Genomic DNA, 22,579 nt, shown 5'->3' on the forward strand with positions numbered 1-22,579 from the left:
GAGGTTAGGAGAGGATCCTCTCCCTATAGTTTTACTAGTGTTTTAAGGGATTAGAGTGCAGCAGATTCTTTTTGTTTCTATTTTGGGAGTTTGTGAGGTGTCTTTGGATTATGTTGCTTTCCTGTTGAGTTTTGCTGCGTCTATGTTTTGTTGACCCCTTGTCCATTGTTTATATTCTTCTTCTTTTTAGTTATTTTTTTTAATTTTTTAATTATTATTTTTTTAAAAGGTTGTTCAAACATAGTCTCATTCTTTTTTTCCATCTCAATGTTTTCATGTTCTGTTTACATTCTTTTCCCTATGCACTTTATGTTTACTGGGGGCAGGAAATCCTCCCTTCAGCATTCTTTCATGAACTTATTTTTGTTGTCTAGAAATGGAAAAGAAATTTAAAGATATGACCGGATTAGTGCTTTTTTTTTTTTTTTTGGTTACAACGAGGCCCAAAGGGCCTAAAGCAAAAAGAAACACTAACACCCTTTAACAATGAGTTTGATGAGAATGGCAGAGTCAGATTCAATTTCAATCTTTTTAACCTGTAAATCAGTAGCAAGTTTCAAGCCAGAAAGCAAGCCCCAAGCCTCAGCAGTAAGAACCTGTCCTTTACCAACATTAATCATAAAACCTGAAAGCCAATCACCATTATGGTCACGTAATACTCCACCAGCACCAATTTGTCCTGATAGACCAGCTCTTGTGCCATCCACATTAAGTTTCACATAACCATCATCAGGCATGGTCCAAGAAAACATATTGAAACAATATTGATCCCCCAAGTTAAGTTTAGCTTGAGCATGAGACCACTCAATCGTAGCATTCAGAATGATGTGAGAGGTATTAAAGGGTCTATGAAAACCAACCTCAAAAATATCCTTTTTTTTTTTTGAGAAGAAATTTTATTAAAAAAGCAAAAATCGAGATACAGGGAGGCGGACAAGGAGTCCGCTTTAATGATCTAAAGAGGGCAGCTAGGGCTATAGGCCTAGCATCTCGTCTAATAATACTAATCAAGGCTTAGAGGCTTATACTACAGCTGCTTGCCAGTTAAGAATAATGGAAGAAAGGTTATAATCCTTGAATTCCTTAGAAATAGAAACCCATAAGGATGCCCAAAACTTGACTCTCTCCCACAGGTCTTCCTTCTCCACCCCTCCATAGTTTTCAAATAATCTTTTATTTCTTTCCATCCAGACCACCCAAACTACAGCTAGCACCCCACAACCCCAAAGGGTTCTGGCCTTTTTACCTTTACCAAACGCTATGGGGTTTTCCCTTAGCAAGTCATTTCTCTGTAATGGAGTTGTCCAGTCCACTCTTGCTTCCCAAAATAATTTTTTCCATAAGAAATTAGCCACTTCACAATGCACGAAGACATGATCAGCACTTTCCCCTTGAGCTTTACATAAAATGCACCAGTGAGGAGAAAAACAACTTCCTGGTCTTCTCCTTTGAAGAACATCACATGTATTTGTCTTCCCCAGTACCACAAGCCATCCCAAAATCTTCACCTTAGTAGGGACCTTGACCTTCCAAATAAACTTTGCAGGAGGAAAAATTGGATCTGATCCACCACTAATTAAGAAGCTATGGAAAGAATTGCAAGAGAATTTCCCATTAGGCTCAAGCTTCCACCTCCTTTCATCTGGTTTGGACTCCACTAATCGGACATTTTCTAGCTTAACCATCAGTGAGGCAAACTCAATCTCTTGATCATTTAAGTTTCTTCTGAACCCAAAATCCCAGCTCATCGGAAAATTGAGAGGGAGAGCTAACCTTTCCACTGAATAGTTGGTGTGTCTTGATAGTCTGAACAACCTTGGAAAGTAGAATTTTAAGGGTTGATCCTCTAGCCAAGAGTCTTCCCAGAACCTCACTCTTTTACCATTGCCCACAATTAGTTTATGACAGAGAGAATATTGGCTTATTCCTGCTGAAATATCCTTCCAAGGGCTTCTACTTGATCCACCCATACTTGGCTTTGTGTCCCACCCATTCACATTATATCCATATTTGCTCCTTATTACAGCATGCCATAAGGACTCTCTCTCCAAAGGAAATCTCCAAAGCCATTTCCCTAGGAAAGACTTATTTTTTGCTAGTAGATTCCCGATTCCCAGCCCTCTTCTTTCTTTGCTTTTCGACACTATCTCCCAACGAACTAGATGGTTCTTCTTACCCTCTCCGACTCCATCCCAGAAAATTTTTTTCAGAAGAGATTCTAATCTCTTTGCCACTCCCACCGTAATTTGGAAAAGAGATAAATAGTATGTTGGGAGGCTGCTTAGAACTGCTTGAATCAATGTCAGCCTACCGCCTCTCGACAAAAAAGCTTTTTTCCAACCCTCCAATCTCTTTTCTATTTTCTCTACAACTGGGTTCCAAAATGAAGCTTGCTTTGGGTTACCACCTAAGGGAAGGCCCAGGTATTTCATAGGCCAAACTCCAATCTCACAGCCTTGATCAACAGCCATCCTTTCTAATCTCCCAGCCTCAGTATTTATTCCAACTACGGAGCATTTTGATTTATTGATTTTCAGCCCTGAAAACAAACAGAAACTTTCTAGGACCATGTTTAAATTATTCCAATTCTGGTCATCATCCTTCAAAAAGAAAATTGTATCATCAGCGAATTGCAGATGAGTGATTTCAACCTCTTCCCTCCCGACTACCAGGCCTTCAATTAGTCTACAATCTCTTGCTCTCTCCATAAGTCTATCTAGAACATCCACCACTAGGGTAAAAAGAAAAGATGATAAGGGGTCACCTTGTCTTAATCCCCGAGAAGCACCGAATTTTCCTCTTGGTCTCCCATTTATCAGAATAGAAAAATTTGCTGACCTGAGACAACCCCCTATCCATTTTCTCCATCTGTCTCCAAAGCCTTTACTTTCCATAACATAATCCAGAAAGTTCCACTCTACGTGATCATACGCTTTCTCAAAGTCAATTTTGAACACCAGACCCTCTTTCTTCTTCTTCCTTGTCTCATCAACCACTTCATTAGCCACCAAAACTGCATCTAATATTTGTCTCCCTTTTATGAAAGCGCCCTGGGCACCAGAAATGGTGTCACTTAAAACCTCTCTCAATCTCCAAGCTAATACCTTTGCAATAATTTTATCTAAGCTTGTTATCAAGCTAATAGGTCTGTAATCCCCCACTTTTAGTGAATTTGCTTTCTTTGGTATAAGGCAGATGTATGTCTCATTCGTCACCTTATTCACAACTCCGTTTGTGTGAAATTCTGCCATAACATCTAATACCTCTCTTTTGACCACTTCCCAATTTCTTTGTAGAGCTGCGAATGAAAATCCGTCCGGACCCGGAGATTTATCCGTGTCACACTCGAACACTGCTCTTTTAATTTCTTCTTCTTCAAATGGTCTCTCCAGCCATCTTGCCTTCTCTACGCTTATTGGGTTCCAATGGAGGCCTTCAATTCCGAAACTCACTTCCTCTTTGCTTGAATAGAGATTCTTGTAGAAGCGGATGATCTCTTCCTCTATCAAAGCCTCTTCTTCAACTACAATGCCGTTGCTTAATTCCAGCTTTTCAATAACATTTCTTTTTCTTCTGCCATTGACTAGCTTGTGGAAGAATCTTGTGTTGTTGTCTCCTTCTTTGGCCCATTTTAGCTTAGCTCTTTGCCTCCAGAAAATCTCTTCTCTCAAGGCTATCTCCTCCAGTCGCCCTCTTAAAACTTCCCTCTCCCTTTTTTTGACCACACATATACCTGCATTCTTCCTCATCCAGCTCGTTTATTCTTGCTTCCACCACTTTCTTTTCTTTCCCAATATCACCAAAAGTCTCTCGACTCCATATCTTTAATTTTCCTTTCACATTCTTGAGCTTTCTCATGAATCTAAAGCCTTTCCAGCCATCACAGTTTCCTTCCTCCCACCACTTTCTAAAGTTTTCTTTGAAGGAAGGATGTTCCAACCACATGTTTTCAAACCTAAAAGGTGTAGGACCCCATTTAACACTAATTGTGTCAAGCAAGATTGGGCAGTGATCAGAAGTTACTCTCGTAAGAGCCAATTGTCTTGAGTTTGGAAACATGGACTCCCAATCTGTAGAGTATAGAAATCTGTCAAGTCTACACCAGATCGCATTCTCCCTTAAATTGGACCATGTGAACTCTGCTCTTTGAAGACTTGGATCACAAAGATTTGCCTCCCTTATGAAATCATTGAATGCCTGCATGCTACGGGTAGTTCTGCCACCACTTGATTTTTCGGAAGGGAATCGGACTACATTATAATCCCCACATATGCACCACCTACTTCCACATAACCCATATAGCCCTGCCAGTTCCTCCCAAAACCTTACTCTTTCTCTGTATTTGTTTGGGCCATATACTCCTGAGAGCCACCAATCCAAGCCATCAACTCCAGCAATCTTTATTGATACAGAATAAATCCCAACTACGGATTCTGTCACAGAAACACATCTGGTGTTCCAAACCACCACCACACCACCAGATCTTCCCCACGATGGAATTGCTACCCAATCTTTGTGTCGTGCTCCCCAGATGCTTCCGATTAGTCTTCGATCTATTTCGCCTTTTTTTGTTTCCTGTAAGATTACTATATCAGCCCCACTTTCAATCAACAAATTTTTAATCACCCTTCTTTTGTTCTTACTCCCCAACCCTCTTACGTTCCAGCTGAGAATCTTCATTTTAAATTGTTGGGTTCTCCCATCTCACCAATGGCATTTAGCTGCATATTCGTCCAGTCCTTCTTGGCTTTTGCATCAAGGTTGTTCTTACTCTTCTGCTTTTTCCTTGCATACACTTTCAGCTTCATAGGCGCTAGGAACTTCCCAAGTTTACCTATTTTTTGTAGGCCTGTGACATTTTTTTGAGTCTGATGTGATCTCTCGTTGGTTGTGTTTGTCCCCTCCTTTCTCTTAGGTTGCTTGGTTAAAGATTGAACTTCTTTCGTTGCTCGATTAATTTCTCCATTTTTTCCAGATGCAACTGCTCCAACCTTGTTTGTCTCCTCTAAAGGGAAAAAATAATTCCCATCTTCCACCTTTCCTTCATCTTCTTGAATTGCTGCTAGGTTGTTACTAGTTGTTTGTCCTTCCATAAAACCTTCTAAACTGAAATCCTCATCCTCCAACGGATCACTGTCTAGATTTCTTTCAACAGAGGAGAACTCCGCATCACTGCACTCGTCATCTGAGCTATCTGAACTGAGCAAATCATCCAAAGCAAGATCTACAGACAAGTTTTCCTCCCCATCTCTTTCGAAGAGATCTTCTATATCTTCTTGATTTGATTTCCAGTTACTTTCTTCCTTTTCTAGCTCTTCTTCAAAAGTTCCTTCATTTCCTCCTTGCTTATTTCCAAGAATTACTTGTTCATCTTCTTGTTCAACTTCATCTTCGACGACGCCTCCATCTTCATCTTCCTCCTTATCTTCATCTTCGTCTCCTCCTCTTAACACCGAATTACAGCTTACTCTGTTGTCTCCCAAGGATTGTTCTGTCTGCAAGTATCTTCTACCTCCAAAGTCTTCAGGCTTCAACACCCTAAGCAAGTCTCTTGAAACTTTCCCAGAATTTGAAGGAGAATTGGTTTTCGAGCTTCGAGACGCGCCCAACTCAGTAGACCAATTGCCTTTCCTCAAGTCGCCTTCACTGTATCTTCTGAGAATTCTCCTTTCTACAGGATTAGTTGAAATTTTCAATCCTAACGAGGATGTTGCGCTTGAGAACTTAAAATCTCCAGGTTTTCCTTGCCTTCCCCTGTCTTCACTGTGACTTTTATGTGTTCCTCTTTTTCCAGAAAAAGAACCCTGTTTGCAAGCCACTACATTAACTTCCCCTTGGGCCTCTAAACCTCCAGGCTCAAGTGGAGCCTTCTTGAAACCTGGAAACAATTGATGCAGTATATTAAATTTTAAGTTTGAGTCCAATAAAGATGTTGGCCCAACTTGCCCCATGCTCATTGAACCCTCATTAATGCTCTTTTTCAAAAATTGAGCTCCACCAGTAATTAAAGCGCCAGGCATACTCAGTTGAGTATTATTCTCTGTATCTACCCTCTCCACTTCCAATGACGGCTCCTCATTCTCCCAAGAAATCTTTGCAGCTTCCCATGTATTCTCATTAAAACCTTCAGGGACCTTTTGTCTCTCTATATTTTGAGGACTGCCACGTGTCATATCAGTTATTGGTGAATCAGCTTCTGGCAACCTGGAGCTCGCCGGAAAATTGCCAACACAAAACTGTCCAGCAATATTCCGATTATCTTCATCTTCAAAGATAGAATCTGCAGCTGCCTCTGTTAACTTCTTCTTACAGTGAAAGTGGAATTGTAGTTCCTTTCTTCTTGCCTTGGCAGGTTGTCTTGCCGGCAAAATTGACTGGATACGTACAATGTGAGATTGATTACCTTCAGTCAGCTTCACTAGTTCAGGCAGGAATCCAATCTCATTCTCTCTGACTCTGATCCGAGCTTCGAACAGATGTTTGAATCCTTCTGTCCTGTTATCCACTTCAAGCAAGCCACCACAAGTATCGCCGATCTGCTTAAAATATTTCTGCGACCACCAATGAAGTGGGAGTCCCTTCACTGCTATCCATCCTCCGTAGCTCACCACCTTCTTCAGATTGTTTGTCAATCCTTGTGCCCACTCAAAAAGAAGGACCTCTGGTTGCCCCAGCAATGGGAGTTTTCCATGACTAGCAATCTGTTCTGCCTCCTCACAGTTTTCGCAGACGAAAAAAGCTCTGTTGTTTTGAAAAGGATAAAGCTCTATCTCTTTGCCCAGCCACTTTGATAAGCCTCTTTCAATGTTCTTCCAAGATTGAAAAACAGCCTGCCTTTGACAAATCACTGTACAAGCCCAAGATTTTTTGGTATCCGCCAGCTTCTGCTTCTTAGTACCTCCTTGTTTCATGAAGCTACGATTGCTTTCCAGCTGCTTTTCTGGAAACCGCTCCCTTTGTTTTTGAATCATCATTTTCTCTTGGACTTGCTTCACTTCCTCCTTGCTTTTCCCAAACATGAAAGTGTTTAGATTCTCCTCCATCCGTTGCCAGCCTTCATTTCCTTCCCCTTTCGGTAAAATGATGGAATGGACAGCTTCGTATCTTCCACATCGAGAAAGTTTCATGAAGGATCCATTTTTATTTCTGTAATTCTCCACCCAGAAAGTATAGTTATTTCCTCTGAACACCCTGCAGATATTTTGTTCCCCTGTAAAACTTGCCTTTCTTAACTGATCTATGAGCCAAACCGCACAACCCAATCCGAAACCAATCTGAAAGCATTTTGATCTGCTTCTTTCAGTGATGATAATCGTTTCTCCATGAGATTTCTTGTCAATCTCAATGAAAAAACTTTTGGACTCCACTCTAAATACACTAGGCTTAAGCTTCAGACTCTCTATTCCTTCTCTGATTCCCCTCACGCCCCCGCTTTCTCTCTCTCTCACTCTCTGTCCCTCACTCTCTCTCATTCTCTCTCTGGCAAACATGAAACTTCATAATCCACTTACTGGTTTGGCACAATTGTTATTAGGCTGAAACCAGAGAATCTTTTAGAGAAACCCCAAGACAGGAAATAAGGCTAATCACAAAAATATGCCTAATATGGACAACCTCAAAAATATCCTTGTTTCGCCATTTCCACAGATACCAACAAATGAAGACAAAGATACTACACTGGATATTATTAGAGTAAATTACTTTACAGTGGAGATTTGCAGCAAGCCATCCAATCCAATCAAGGTTGAAAGTGTGTTTCACAGCAGTAGGCCAATTGAAAGTTTTCCAAACAGCCATGGCCTTAGGACAATCCCTGAAAAGATGAAGAAGAGTCTCGGGCATGAGGGCACAAGTATGACATTTGTCATCACCAGAAAAGTTTCTTTTAACCCTTTGGACATTTGTGAGAATTTTCCCATGAACAACAGACCATAGAAAAGTTTTCAGTTTCGGGGAGATATTAAGATACCAGATGAAATTCCACTTGAAAAGATTGGACTCAGACATATCAAAAAGGCTATTGTAGGCCGATTTAACAGTAAAGCGACCATTAGAAGTGTATCCCCATATTTGGATATCAGGGCCACATCCCTCAAACCCAGGAGGAATGCTCAAGATCTGTTGAATAAATGTCTCAGGCAAACAAATTTGTAATTTATCAATGTCCCATCCATTGTTGTTCCAAAAGATACTAACAGTATCATCAATGTTAGCTGAATAACCAGGCAAAGCAACATCAATGAGAGGAAACGTACCCAGCCAGTGATCAGTCCAAAACTTTGCAGTCATGCCATCCCCAATTCTCCAAATAAGACCTTGCCTTAGAAGTGAGGCACCATGAGCAATGCTCCTCCACGTGCTTGAGCTCCCAGAAGGAGGAGAATAGTCAATACTAGTAATATTGGCATTCGCAAGGTATTTATACTTATAAATGGAACTCCAGAGACCATGGTCACCATGAAAAATTCTCCAACTAGCCTTGGCTAACATGGCCTGGTTCATGTCTTCAGTTTTTTTAATGCCAACTCCACCTAGACATTTAGGTAGGCAAACAACATCCCAATTCACAAGATGAACTCTCTTTCTGTTTTCAATATCACCCCATAAAAAATCTCTGTTTAATTTATCAATGTTATGGCAAAGCTGCAGGGGGAGCTTGGCAGTTTGCATTGCATAAACAGGTATAGAGGAACAGACAGAATTAATTAAGGTTAATCGACCTGCCATGCTAAGAACATTGCTCTTTTGTTCTGGAGAGTTGTACAACTGACTCATTTGGTCCTCATTACTCTTAAGTTTTAAGACTTATATACCTCAAAACTTGGTTGTCTTATATATGTTCTGTATGTTCTGCTACATTCTCCACTTATATCATCAACGTGTTCAACTTCCTTTATGGTTTTGCCTTCTGATGGATCTTCCTTCTCAGGTATGGAAACAATTTGCCAAATTTGAGCAAACTTTTGGAGATCTGGCTAGCATGTTGAAGGTAATAAATAACTGAAGATTATTATTATTATTATTTGTTTTTTTTGGTTTCTGTGATGATATCGATTTCCATCTTAAGTTTCTTTCAGATATATTTTGCAATCTGTAAAGAAATAATTTGTACAGGTCACTTATCGGCTCGTAGCCATCGGGCAAATTTTATTTATGTGGGGCTGGTCTAAACTGGTGAAAGCAGTGGGCTTTTCTTCTTGGCAATACTTTTCCATTTTAGACACCCTAATACCTAACAATTGTGTCACATGCACCCTTAGATTTTATTACATCCCTTGGATTGTTAAACAAAGTTTTGCAGTAAATTTTTACATGCTTTATGAAGTAATAGTTATTATTATTTTTTTCTACTGTACTTTCTCAATTGAATATAAGATAACAATGAATATGCACTGAGCACTTGAAATATGAAAATAAACAGTTAAAATTAGCACATTCTCATTTCTTGAATTTTGGGAGTTGATGTAGGAACCTCGATCGCACCCTAGTTGATACCTTATCCCTAAATAACATTATATCATTTATATGGGATCTTGGAACTCCCCAAACTTTGTTTTAAGAAATATTGACATGTCTCTACAGTTGTTCTAGAAATCCCGAATGGACCTTATCCCTAAATAACATTATATCATTTATATGGGATCTTGGAACTCCCCAAACTTTGTTTTAAGAAATATTGACATGTCTCTACAGTTGTTCTAGGAATCCCGAATGGACCTTAGTCTATACCTAATTCCTAAATAAAAATAATGGGCTACTTACTATGTCATAATCCTAAAATTTATTTTATTACATGTTTACTTGTCTCTGTAAATTGATCTTTTACAAAAGGTGCTGTTGGATTATACATATGAACTTTGATCGATTTGCTGGATTTAAAATTTATATAGGTTGAGCAAAGAAAAAAAGAAGCACTTTCTACAACTGATGAAGAGGGACCTTCATCTTTGGAAAGTTCTTTACAAGAGGTTGTATCTCGATATAGTTTCATGGATCTTTGGCCCTGCTCTACGAAGGATCTGGACCATTTAGCCCGACAAGAGGTATCTTTAGTGAAATTATAGTTGCATGCATTATATAATGTGTCAATGCTTCTATTACCACATTTTCATAATTTAGTATCCATATGCTACTTACTATATATTCGAAAATTCGTGGTCTAAGTCAGACAAAGCATTATTACATGTGTAATGTTGTGATAAACTTCTAAGCATTCTTCGGTTTTTGTACTACAGTAATTTAAAGAGAAAAGGAGTAGATATCATCACCCTATTTGATATTGGTACACATGTATTCAAGTATTTTGTGTTCAAGGTTGAGGGAAAAGAAAGTAATGACGTTATGCAATTTGGACCCTCCCATTTTACTTGCTTATCTTTAACACTAAGTATAGCATATAATTCTGTTGTGTCTTCACACAGGAGGTCTTGTATAATTCAGCTTGTTTCTTTTACACCCAATGAATTTGTATAGCTATATGCATTCTATGTTTATAAAACTAGGGATGTTTGGTTTAGAAAACTAGGTAAAACAAGTTTGAAATTTATAGTTAGTAAAATAACTGGGTCAACCAAACGGAACACATTTCTAAATTCTTGGGGTCTAGTTTTGAGACATGATTGATTAAACAAGTTAAGTTAGGTTTAACCAATAATTAACATGAAACACGACATGAACAGGGCCTGTTAAAATAAATTATCAACCCTATCTAAAACCTGTAGTTATAATCAAGCTTCGAAAAAATTTAAACCTTTGAGTTTAGTTTGTTGCTTTTATGTATACTTCACTCTGCTTCTTCTTTTTCAGTGGCTTGCTAAAAATATTAATAAGAAAGTGGAGAAGTCAACTATGCTAAGTGGACCTGACTTTGCAGGTAGCAATATTATGTTTATTCATTAACTGATGTCTTGGTACTGCTGTCACACCAAAAAAAATTTGTTTGGTATTGTTTGCTTAAGCTGAGCAATTTGTGGTCTTTCTGTGCAGACAAGGGTTCTACTGGCCTGATAAGCAATTCATCAGTGTCTGCAAAAGTAGTTTATCCAGATACTAATCAAATGGTTATCTATGATCCAAGGCAAAAACCTGGTAGAGAATCCATTTTATCTGCTTAGTTACTTCTTCTTTTTCAGTTGTTTTTAGTGAGCCTGCTTAAATCTTTGCTATGGTGGTTGGGAGAAAGAATTGGCCTGGGCTGCATGTATTTAGTGGGTAACTTGTCCACAAAGAGTGTCATTATTATAATAAAGAGTTGTTTCTTTTGACAAAAAAACATTAATCATAGAGATAAATCAAAAGGGAGTGGGACTCATTATATTGTTTGAACCTATCATTCTGACTAGCTATAACTGCTTTATCATGCTGTATGACCTTATAATTTTGTCTCATTAAATTATTGAATGAAGTTCTTTCCCTTTTTTTTTTTTGAAGTTCTCTCCTTTTTATAAAGACAAAAATAAATTGGGTGGGTTATCACATAATTGGAATGTCTAATTTGTAAATTCTTCATTTTTTGGTATGTATAGATGAATATCGTGTCAGTCTTTTTGTGCACTTCTGTCACTCAAATTTGATGCTAAAAAGAAGTTTTTGGATCAGCTATTGCAAAAAAGGCCAAATCTATCCATAACTAGTTGGAATTTTGCAGCCATGTGTGTTCTGGGTCAATTTTCTTAATCTCAGGGTTGTTGGGCGTTTGAAGCTCTCAATTTCAGTTCATTTCACCTAGTACTCATTTCATGGGTAGTATGATTATCAGGTCTGAATAGATAATAAATATGGGTTCGGAGGTATTTCAGCACTGTTTGAGTTAAAATGTCAGATGTTGAGAGGGTTGTATGAGTTGTCTTATGTAGTAGACTAGTCTTACAGTTTTTGCTCACGTTTACAGTTTGTCTACTGAGGTTGGAAAACTCTTGAATACAGCTTTTGTAGATGGTTTCTGCCCCTTATGGTTTTTTTGTTTTTTTTTTTCCAACATGTTTCTTGTTTGCCTTTAGAAAGGGAAATTAATTTGCAGAACAGGAGATGGTTTTAGTTTCTTTACATCCCGGTAATTTAAAAGAGTTATAATTTTTTGTTGTTTCTGTTTGATGCCTTTGACATTTGAAGGATTTTTGAAAAACTTGCGGAAATTATAATACATAGGGGACCTTTGTGTAAGTGATTTAATATACAACGAATCTCTGTTGAAGTCATTAGTTGTTCTGAAGAGCAGGTTCACTGTTGGTCGATGACCAGCATAAATAGTAACATTAAATGCAAACATGATGACCTTTTCAATTTCAGTATGTATTTCCAGTGCACTTATTGACATTTTCTACTGCTAATGAATCTAAATCTTTATCAATTAATTTTCTAATTTAAATGTTTTGCTGTCAAATTTTTCGGCATGATGGCCATATTTGAGCTCCAGTAATATGGGCAATCTCAATTTAATTTGTGAAAGACAATTCAAGTCATTGCATTCACTCTTGCAATTTGAATCTATTGGTATGTTTTTGTTATCCTCGTGGGAAAGGGAATGATGAAATTATTGTTTATTGCGAATGTACTGTGAATCAGTTTATAGTAATTGCTAGTCCTTTGCTTTAACAAGTTCATAGCAATGAAAGCTTCTGGAATGTCCAAAGCTATAGAGTTTTATTTTAACTGTAGGCTGATTGACATGATATATAAGTTTGGTTTTTATGCTCAATAGCTGAATTTGCCTCTTTGCTGTTTCTTTTTTTCTTTTTTCTTTTTCCTTTCTTTAGGGGTTGGAAATTTTCAGACCACAACAGTAGCTGGAGTTCTTGCTGCTTCTAGCACCTTGTCAAATCCTGTTGTTGCAGCAGTAGGTGGCCAAACAAGTGCCTTTGATGAAATATTAAAAGTAACACCACCTGCTTTGGTGGCCTTCTTAGCAAATTTACCGATCATTGAAGGTAAACGTTAAAATCTTTCATTCAGTTAAATGAAACTTGAGTTGCTGCATACAATTGCGAGTGTAGTATATCTTCATAACCTAGAAAAATGCTTTTAGTATGCATGATTCTGTGGTAGCTTAGTTTGTTTAGAGAGGCAGCTTTATTTAATGTTGCAGGGGGAGTTATTTTGTGAGAGACATAGTTGTTTTGGGTGGAAAAAGCTAGAGGTGGTGCTGGGTCAATGCACTGTGATGGCATTCTTTTGAGTTTTGTGTATGGAGAGGAATAGGAGGGCTTTTGATGATGTAAAGGGAGAGGCAGTTCAGCATCTTTTTTGGAATCTTTTGCTTCCCCTGTATGTTAAGGAGCGTTTTGTTTCCTCAATTTCATTGGATGGGAATGCAGTTGTGATTGAATGGCCTAGTTAGGTCTTCCTAGTTGTATTCATCTTTTTGGTGTAGCAGCCCAGATGTTTCTTGGCTAGTTGTGTGTGTGTGTGTGTTTTTTTTTCTTAGGCAAAAAATGGAACGTGCGTAGGCAACACATCCTATTTTCTAGGTCTGATTTGCTTTTATATTGAATACCTATTTTCTCAATATTTCAATTTCACGGATTGTACATCTGAGCCTTCTCATATCAAATCAGCTCGGTGTTGGTCAATAGTCATGAAGTTTTATTGCTATATCAACCAGTTTAATCATTTATGTAGTTGTTGATTGGAAAATTTGCTCTTTGAAATTTTCAGGTCCAACCCCAGATGTGGATGTTGTGCTATCAATTTGTTTGCAAAGTGATATACCAACACCACAGCCTGCAAAGTCAGGGACTGCCCCTATGCAATTTCCGTCAGTACCTGCACCTTCTTCTACAAGTGACCTTTCTGTTTCAAGCAAGTCTCATCCCATCCCTAGTGGGTCATCTTTCAAGCCAACCAGGGGGAAACGAAAAAATATAGATAGTACGTGTTTCCTCTTTGTGATGATATATACTAGTTCAAAATATAATGTAAGTTGCTAGAGATGAGTGTTTGGCATTATTATTATTATTATTTTTTAAAAATTTTTATCATCTCATACATGTGCTTTTGAACACACAAAACAGTTAGTTGGCCATTGATTAACGAAGTTCCAGCTAATCTTTCAGTTAGTGTCGTTTGGACCTTACCATCCTGGTTGCCTAGATTTAATAATGGTGTCCAAATTCTAATAGCTTGGTTGTGGATTCTTTTGGGCCTTAATGTAAATTTACTAGTAGGCTCATTACCTGGACAAAGCTACCACACACGTCTGTTAATGAAATCATTATTTTGAGTACCACTTTTGATCAAGTGAAAATCAAGTTGTCCTGTTAATGTGTCATGTTTATGCATAGATTTCCTGGCTCTTATGCGAGGAAATATTGAGAAGCTTATAAAAACGTATCTTGTTATTGACAGGGAAATACGATGATGAAACTACAGTCCAGAGCCAGCCACTCCCAACAGATGCTTTCAGGATACGGCAGATCCAGAAGGCTAGCCGTTCTGCATCGGCTAGCCGCACTGCTTCTCAAACAGGATCAGTTTCGTATGGAAGTGCAATTTCTGGAGATTTATCTGGTAGCACCGGCTAATTTACATATTGTTTTCCCCACTTGGTTTACTTTGATGTACACTAATGATTATTTCTTCAATAAAAGTTCCAATTTACAACTTTCTTCGTTTCTCCAATGATATTAGTTTTCTTCTTTTTGTCACGGAAGATGGTCTCTGCACAATAATTTTTTTGGCGAATGGATGTAGACTATTAGTTACTTTTTGAATAATGTAGTAATTTATGCTGGTTGAAGAAGTAAATTTGAAAATTGTGTTAGAATAGGTGTCATTGCTTCTGCAGCAGAATTGGGAAAAGTGTTCCCAAATTAACAATTTTTGATACTATCAATAGACAAAAAATATGCGTCGGTAAATTTACAACATTGGGACTGAGTTTGGAAAACTGGTATAAGTTCACTTTAGTCTTTCCACACAGGAATGATTCCTTGAGCTGCCAAACGCTTTTCAACCCAAAAGATAATGTGTCTTGCCGTGATCTTCTTCTCGTCAACAAGAAAAGGTTCAACGGTGCTTGCTCCCAAGCCGCAGGAAGATAAAGAAAACCCTTTTGGACCTGTAGATTGTGCCAAGCATGGAAGTATCAACAGCAGTGTTTTATGCCGTCTGGTCGTGCTCTAGACATTATATCTGAAGATCACAAGAAATACCTGTGAGGACTCCATTGGGAAAGAACGCCCAAAATGAGTACGAATTGCCCTTCTTCAGAAACGAACCTTCAAGCTATCCAACCGGAACGTCATATAGTGTTGTAGTAAATTTAGGTAGCGGCATTAGGCTATGCATAATGCTAAAATGAAGATAAGCCGACTAACCTTGTTGTCTTCAAAGAATAGTTCAAGATCAGAGAGCTCATTTTGAGGAGTTTCGAGTATTGCTTTCAGCGATGGGATAATATCCTCTTCCATCATTTGAGGTAGCGGCTTGACTGGAGCTTTTGCCGGAGCTTTAGGCTTTGCTGGAGCTGCTTTCACCTCTTTTGTTTCAGCGGCAACTAGTACGTAAAAGGGGCAAGAAGAGTTCACGTTTTACCAATGCTGCTGTGTAACTTGTCAGATAAATCAGAAGACAATGAATCCCTGCGATGCATTATGAAAACGGAGCAACTTACCAGTGGAAGTAGATGAAGTAGAAGATTCTTGCAGAGCAGAGCAGGCAATAATTCTTTTAGGTGCTACTGGTTTACTTACCATATGCTGCTAATGTAGATGAAAACAGACAATGAGAAAACAGTACCTAAGCTCTCTATAGAGATCATAAGTTTCACACAAATGAAAGGTGGACAATTTAAACTTCTTAATCATCCCCGCCATATTATATGAAGAAATCACAGTATCGAGTATTGGCAGCTGATTTGAAGAAAAAGGATGACTCGAATTACTATTACTCACAGCAGAGGAACTATGGAAGGCAAAATCGTCCGAGTTCTTCCTTCCAAACTGAAGGCAATTAGCTGATGAGTTCCGCAGGGTACCTGAGAATTCTGCAAACCCCTTCCCATTTTCCTGGAAAGTAATTTTTTTTTTTCGTTATATATAGAGAAAGAGCTAGCATTCATACTATCAGTACATGATAAGATAATTAATAAGCTGCATGAACCTGAGGAGACGGTTTGGCCATAGAAAGAATATTAGCCGAAGCCATGCTTGCTCGGAGTTGGAGGCAAACCAGTCGAAGCTTCGTTTCACAGAATTAATTGGCAAGCAACTCTTGGGTGGGAGTGACTCAAATTAAACGATCGATCTAAGAGATCTGCAAGAGATGTGGAGTGGGGACTATTACTCTTTTTTGTCTTTGCTACACGATGAGGTTATGGATGATAGCCTATCACTCAACGAATGGCTGAGGTTTAATTCAAGCTCTGTGCCAGTCCTTGATACATTTGGACATTAGGCCTCAGCCTAATTTGGTTCTACCTTTGGCCGTTCTGTAACAGCACTTCGCACAATTTATAACGTTCTTTTAGTGATTTCTAGAACCACCAATCACACATGGAGATATCTTTGTGTTTTTTTTTTTGGAAATAACAAGTTTGATTGATGGATAATAGAGGCGTAATATGAATAGTCATTACTTAATTTCTTTTAATATTACACAAAAATCGTGGCCCTGCTAGAACTAGAAAATAAAGAAAATTTGACCTAAATCTTCACTGACACCGATAGACGCTCAGACCAACATGATCGAGCCACCACACTACACCTGAACCACCACCTACATGCTAAGATTGTATGGCAGAGCCAACCCCAACAACACCACAAACTCTAAAATTCCACGCTTTTGTAAAAACTAAAAAGACAAGAAGAAGCACCTGCTATATATAAACCAAGAGATCCCATCCCGACCACCAAAAATACCATAAGACTTAAGAGGACCTTGATGCTGTCTAAAATTGGCGTGGGGCTACCTATAAACATAGAACAAACTCCATTGATAGCCACCATAGTACAGAGGAAATTACTGTTCCAGTCCATCAAACCTCAAGTTAGAGTTCACAGTCGCTTGTTGAGAGAGAACCGAACATAGCATGCTCGAAATACTCATTTCGTGTTGAAGAATACTCTATCACCGGCTTCAAGGTGCTGCGTATATGGAACTCTAGTGCTTCAGTTTGCTGCTATGGTGTAAAGTTGCTAATAAAACCCTAGAATTAGGGATAAATATCCTTTGTTTTAATTGATCGATATTCCATAGTTTACATATAATTTTTTGACACAAAGAAATGAATAGCTACAGATATGTAAAAGATCACATACGACAGATGGATAAAAAAATCATACTTAAACATACTCTTAACATAACTTTTAGGATTCATTGGTTGAAGAAACAAATGCAATCATAACATTATGGACTACAAAAAGTAACTATCGACGATGGGGTTCTTTTGGAGCATCGACAGTTTCTGGAAGCTCACAAGTAATTTTGGTCCTCCGCCGAGGAAATCCACTCAGAGGTCTCATCTTCTGCGCCAGAAGACTGCTCAGACACCTCATCCTCCAAGTCCGATCCTCAGATTTCTCAGATGTCTCAGCCTCAACATCATGTTCAGGAAGGTTCCCGTCTTGGATTCCTTTAACTCAATTTCATTATAAAGATCCCTTGGAACCTGGACACTAATTTGCTGCTGGGATGAAATAACATTTGCAATATGGCTCTGAATGCTGATGCTTGATTATTATCTATTAGTGTATTTTTTTCTACTTAATTGGCAGCTGGCTCTTCTGATGGCAATTCTCTATGTGGAGGAGGCATAAAAAATCGTATCTTATTCTTACCCCTCTGCCAATCATGGAGGCTCATCTTTGCCGCTGTCATCAAGTCAGGTTCGCCACAGGGATGATATTCATAGCTGAACTAGAAAGTCATTATCATCCTCCCAGTCCTTTATCTTGTATGCTCTTTGCAAGTGCTCTTTCTTAACTCGTTTCAAAACTTCTCCCACGTGTACGTTCTGAAGCATCCTGCAGGTTTCTGACACGTACCACGCCCTTAAGTACAATATATGTTTCAGAGTCGTTGGTTTGATAGACAACTCCGGGGCAGTCAATCAAGAAGATCCTCGTTGTGAGTGTTATATATTGCCACACTCAAGTTTCCCCTGGAATAGAACCAACCTTGCAAACATTTTTTGTTCGCAGACTGAGGGGGTCGGCAATTAGGTTACGATTAAGGTAGGTCAGGATTCGATTCCCCTGTAATATAAATGATTTAAAGACCTATTTGAAGACTCTCACCTAAACCTATATCTACCTATAGATCCAATAGAACTAAACTAAATTCCACTGAAAAAGAGTTGGAGCATGACTGAGTTCAAACTTTTTGTTAATTGTTCTCAAGACTCTATACTTGATGACCGTGAAATTTCTCAAACTTAATTTTTGTCGATGATCGTATTTCAACATTGGGTGGAAGAAATTAGGAAACTAGGTCATGATTTGAGTAAGGTATTCATATATAAGGAAACTGTTTAAGTATATTGGTATTGAGAGAGATTGATGAGAGGAGTGTATTTCATTATAGAGAATAGGAGCCCTATATATAGGGATTACAAAGTGCATAATCTAATGTTACAAGGAATACCAATCCGTGTAGGATTGGGAAATCTAGAACCTTCTCTCCTATTCCTATTCCTAGTTTGATAAGGCACACTAAACTTGATTTTCCTTCAACACTCCCCCTTGTGCCGCTCAAACTTGGTAGTGACGCTTCATCCGTTGCCTCGTTAAAAACCTTGCCAGGTAACAAAAACCCTGTGGGACAAAAATAATCCTGGTCGAAGGACAAAAAGAGCACAACACGTCCTTCACTCTTCGAGATCGAACATGTAGACATCATAACTCCCCCTGATGTCGATATCTCCCCCTGATTGCTACAATCGTGGGAGTTCGGATAACTTTCTCAATCCGATGCTCTTCACATGTTTCTCGAAGGTGGATTTAGGTAACGACTTAGTGAATAAGTCCGCTACATTATCCTCTGATCGGATTTGATTCACTTCAATCTTTAGAAGTGATTGTTGTTGCTGATTATAAAAGAACTTAGGCGATATATGCTTGGTGTTGTCGCCCTTGATGAAACCTAACTTCATTTGTTCAATACAAGCTGCATTATCCTCATAAATGCATGTAGGGTCATCTGTGGTAGACTTCAAACCACAACTTCCTTGAATGTGTCGAATTACAGACCTTAACCATACACATTCACGTACAGCTTCATGTAGAGCAATAATCTCTGCATGATTTGAGGAAGTAGCAACAAGGGTCTGTTTCGTAGACCTCCAAGATATCGCAGTGCTTCCCATGGTAAAGACATAACCTGTTTGGGAGCGACCTTTGTGAGGGTCAGAGAGGTACCCTGCATCAGCAAAGCCCATCAAGACATCATTGTCGTTTTGATGGAGGGAGATAGGAGGACGCCGGCCACCATGAGCGGCGGCGGCGCCGGCGCCGGCAACATGGCCGGCGGCCATTCCATGGACGGGGGCGTTTTGCCTTTTTGGGTCCGATCCCAATTTTCCGTCATTCCTTTTCTCTCTGTAGGGATAGAATAGGCCCATATCAATCGTACCTCTTAGGTATCGAAAGATGGTCTTTACACCAATCCAATGGCGGCGTGTTGGCGCAGAGCTGTGTCGAGCTAACAAGTTCACTGCGAATGAGATATCCGGTCTTGTGCATTGAGCTAAGTACAATAATGCGCCTATTGCACTTAAATAGGGCACTTCGGCCTCTAGGGGTTCTTCGTCCTCATCCCTTGGACGAAACGGATCTTTTCCGGGCTCAAGACTACGGCCGATCATGGGAGTACTTGCAGGCTTTGCTTTATCTTCATTAAAGCGCCTTAGGATTTTCTGAGTATATGCAGACTGATGGATCAAGATTCCATCACTACGGTGCTCGAGTTCTAAACCGAGACAAAACCGTGTTTTCCCAAGATCTTTCATCTCAAATTCGGATTTCAAGTATTTAGCAGTTTCCTTCAACTCATCTAGAGTTCCAATTAGGTTCATGTCATCGACATAAACTGCTACGATTGCAAATCCGGAACTTGTCCTTTTAATGAACACGCATGGGCATATTTCATTGTTAATATATCCCTTCCCAATCAAGTAGTCACTTAGACGGTTATACCACATCCGTCCGGATTGTTTTAATCCATATAGTGAGCGTTTTACTCTTATTGAAAACGCGCTCCGTGGTTTAGAGCCACTTGATTTGGGTAATTGAAGTCCATCTGGAACCTTCATATATATCTCTGAATCTAGATCCCCATAGAGATATGCTGTAACCACATCCATAAGCTGCATGTCAAGTTTTTCGGAAACTACCAAACTGACAAGGTAGCGGAACGTTATAACGTCCATTACGGGAGAATATGTCTCCTCGTAGTCGATTCCAGGGCGTTGTGAGAAACCTTGCGCCACAAGGCGGGCTTTATATCTTACCACCTCATTTTTCTCATTACGCTTTCTAACAAAGACCCATTTATGCCTTTATGGCCAACAGGCTTTACACTTGGGGGTGTCTGCGTTACAGGCCCAAATACCTGTCTCTTTGTTAGTGAATCCAATTCAACCTGGATCGCATCTTTCCATTTAGGCCAATCTGCTCTTCGTTGACATTCTTCAACAGAGCGAGGTTCGATATCATCATATTCTATAATTCCTTTTGCAATATGATATGCAAATGCATCATCAATCGCCATAGAATTTCTATCCATCATCTCATGTACACTAGTGTAATTTATGGAGATCTCTCTATTCTCTGGAGTTGGTTCTGACATTGGAGCGTCCCCCAATGATGTCTCTTGGACATAACCATAATCCGGAATATTCTCATGAGATGGATTATTTATATCGATGATTAATGGATTATTCTGTGCCAAACTCGCTTTCTTTCTTGGGCGAGAATCCATCGAACCTATAGGCCTCCCGCGCTTCCTGGCAGGAGCCATGGGCCTAGCCACAACGTCACCATCACTGTGAGAGGGGACGTTGGCGCCATGCTCAAATCCTCTTGAGTTAGCGTCATGTCCTCTAGTTTTAGGGACATCAATCCTTGCAGGCACGTTTGCAGCAGGTATGTGTGATCTCGTCACTTTAGCGATATCAGAAAACGCATCAGGCATCGATTCTGCTACGTTCTGAAGATCGAGAATTCTCCGCACTTCAATTTCAGACTGTGCGGTTCGGGGATCAAGATGAGACAGAGTGGGGACAGACCACGACAATTCCGGTCGTTCCTGTTGAACATTGATGTTCTTATCTCCCCCTAACGATGGGAAGACTGTCTCATCGAAGTGACAATCCGCAAATCTAGCGGTAAAGAGATAGCCTGTCAAGGGTTCTATGTAGCGGATAATCGTTGGAGAATCATATCCAACATAAAGGCCTAATCGTCTTTGAGGACCCATTTTGGTGCGCTGTGGCGGCGCAATAGGCACATAGACTGCACACCCAAATATGCGTAAGTGTGAGACATCAGGCTCATACCCAGTAACCATCTGGGACGCAGAGAAGGGTTGGGTGGCAGTGGGCCTCAGACGAATAAGCACAGCTGCATGCAATATTGCATAGCCCCAAGCAGAAATAGGGAGATTGGTGCGCATCACCAATGCTCGAGCAACCATTTGTAGTCGTTTAATGGTGGCTTCTGCGAGACCATTTTGGGTATGAACATGAGGAACAGGATGTTCAACATCAATCCCAATGGACATGCAATAATCATCAAAAGTCTTTGATGTAAACTCCCCAGCATTGTCTAATCTTATAGACTTAATGGGATGATCAGGGTGGTGAGCCCGTAACTTAATTATTTGTGCTAGGAGTTTAGCAAATGCAGCGTTCCTTGTGGACAATAGCATGACATGTGACCAGCGTGTCGATGCATCAACCAACACCATAAAATATCTAAATGGTCCGCATGGTGGTTGAATAGGTCCACAAATATCACCTTGGATTCTTTGCAAGAATGGTATATTTTCTTTGGTGTCCTTTGCATAGGATGGTCTCGATCCTAACTTTGCTAAAGAGCAGGCTTTGCAGAACGAATAATGGGCTTTAGAAATAACCAATGAGGATTTTGGTTGAGCCATGAAGTCACTTTTGACTTTAGAAGCAGAAATTGGAGTCAGGGGAGCAGGGGTGGCGTCAAAGCCACCCTGGAGCCGCAGGGGGATGGCGGCGCCGGCTAGTGGTGGCCGGACTTGAAGGGGGAAGGCGCCGTGAGGCGTAGGTGCTCCTCCTTGATCCAAATTTCGAGTTTTACTTCCTTTCGTTCTGAAAAAGGGATGTCCGTGTGAAGTCTTTAATATACGGATCATCATGTCACGACCTGGGTGTCCCAAACGGTCGTGCCAAAGCCTATATGTGTCGGAATCCCATAAATCATTTCTCATGACATGGTTGGATTCAATGACTCGAATAGTGGTTGCATACAACCCACTAGAGCGACACATAAGTTTCTCTAAGACTCGTTTATGTCCGTAGTCATTAGAGGTGATGCAAAGGAACTCTTGTCCATTCTCACAATGTGTTTCCACATGAAAACCATTGGCTCTTATATCTTTGAAGCTCAATAGG

At 39.6% G+C, this 22,579-nt stretch overlaps 2 protein-coding genes across 6 annotated transcripts in view; one reads left to right on the plus strand and one right to left on the minus strand.

The window, feature by feature from the left end:
• LOC112175473 (cleavage stimulation factor subunit 77) overlaps positions 1 to 14,758 on the plus strand; it is a 28,202-nt gene extending 13,444 nt beyond the window's left edge. For 3 of the 4 annotated variants that reach the window (XM_040512152.1, XM_040512153.1, XM_040512154.1), the window contains 7 exons: positions 8,930 to 8,989; positions 9,891 to 10,043; positions 10,807 to 10,873; positions 10,987 to 11,088; positions 12,756 to 12,926; positions 13,654 to 13,913; positions 14,344 to 14,758. In XM_040512152.1, coding sequence (XP_040368086.1) covers positions 8,930 to 8,989; positions 9,891 to 10,043; positions 10,807 to 10,873; positions 10,987 to 11,088; positions 12,756 to 12,926; positions 13,654 to 13,913; positions 14,344 to 14,619 — 1,089 coding nt within the window. In that variant the 3' untranslated portion in view covers positions 14,620 to 14,758. The remainder of the gene's footprint in view (positions 1 to 8,929; positions 8,990 to 9,890; positions 10,044 to 10,806; positions 10,874 to 10,986; positions 11,089 to 12,755; positions 12,927 to 13,653; positions 13,914 to 14,343) is intronic. The other variant, XM_024313150.2, reaches the window with a different exon arrangement.
• LOC112175475 lies at positions 14,751 to 16,370 on the minus strand. 2 transcript variants are annotated; one of them, XM_024313153.2, is made up of 6 exons: positions 16,099 to 16,370; positions 15,891 to 16,004; positions 15,611 to 15,698; positions 15,315 to 15,493; positions 15,150 to 15,222; positions 14,751 to 15,055 (listed from the first exon to the last, which is right to left on the minus strand). In XM_024313153.2, the coding sequence occupies exons 1-6, from the start codon at positions 16,141 to 16,143 to the stop codon at positions 14,901 to 14,903; spliced, it is 654 nt and encodes a 217-aa protein (XP_024168921.1). In that variant the 5' UTR covers positions 16,144 to 16,370; the 3' UTR covers positions 14,751 to 14,900. The 2 variants fall into 2 exon arrangements, with proteins under 2 accessions (XP_024168921.1, XP_024168922.1); XM_024313154.2 differs by having other exon boundaries at positions 15,611 to 15,695; positions 16,099 to 16,367.
• Positions 16,371 to 22,579: the final 6,209 nt, after the last annotated feature.

Source organism: Rosa chinensis, chromosome 7 (assembly GCF_002994745.2).
Source record: "Rosa chinensis cultivar Old Blush chromosome 7, RchiOBHm-V2, whole genome shotgun sequence".
Classification (NCBI taxonomy): domain Eukaryota; kingdom Viridiplantae; phylum Streptophyta; class Magnoliopsida; order Rosales; family Rosaceae; genus Rosa; species Rosa chinensis.

Bases quoted from the DNA above. Each gene is read 5' to 3' on its own strand.
- LOC112175475 (XM_024313153.2), bottom strand. From the start codon at position 16,143: ATGGCTTCGGCTAATATTCTTTCTATGGCCAAACCGTCTCCTCAG. The intron at 15,494-15,610 runs GTAAGTTGCTCC...TTTACGTACTAG, and splicing joins TACTTCATCTACTTCCACTG to TTGCCGCTGAAACAAAAGAG. The intron at 15,223-15,314 runs GTTAGTCGGCTT...CCGGTTGGATAG, and splicing joins TATTCTTTGAAGACAACAAG to CTTGAAGGTTCGTTTCTGAA.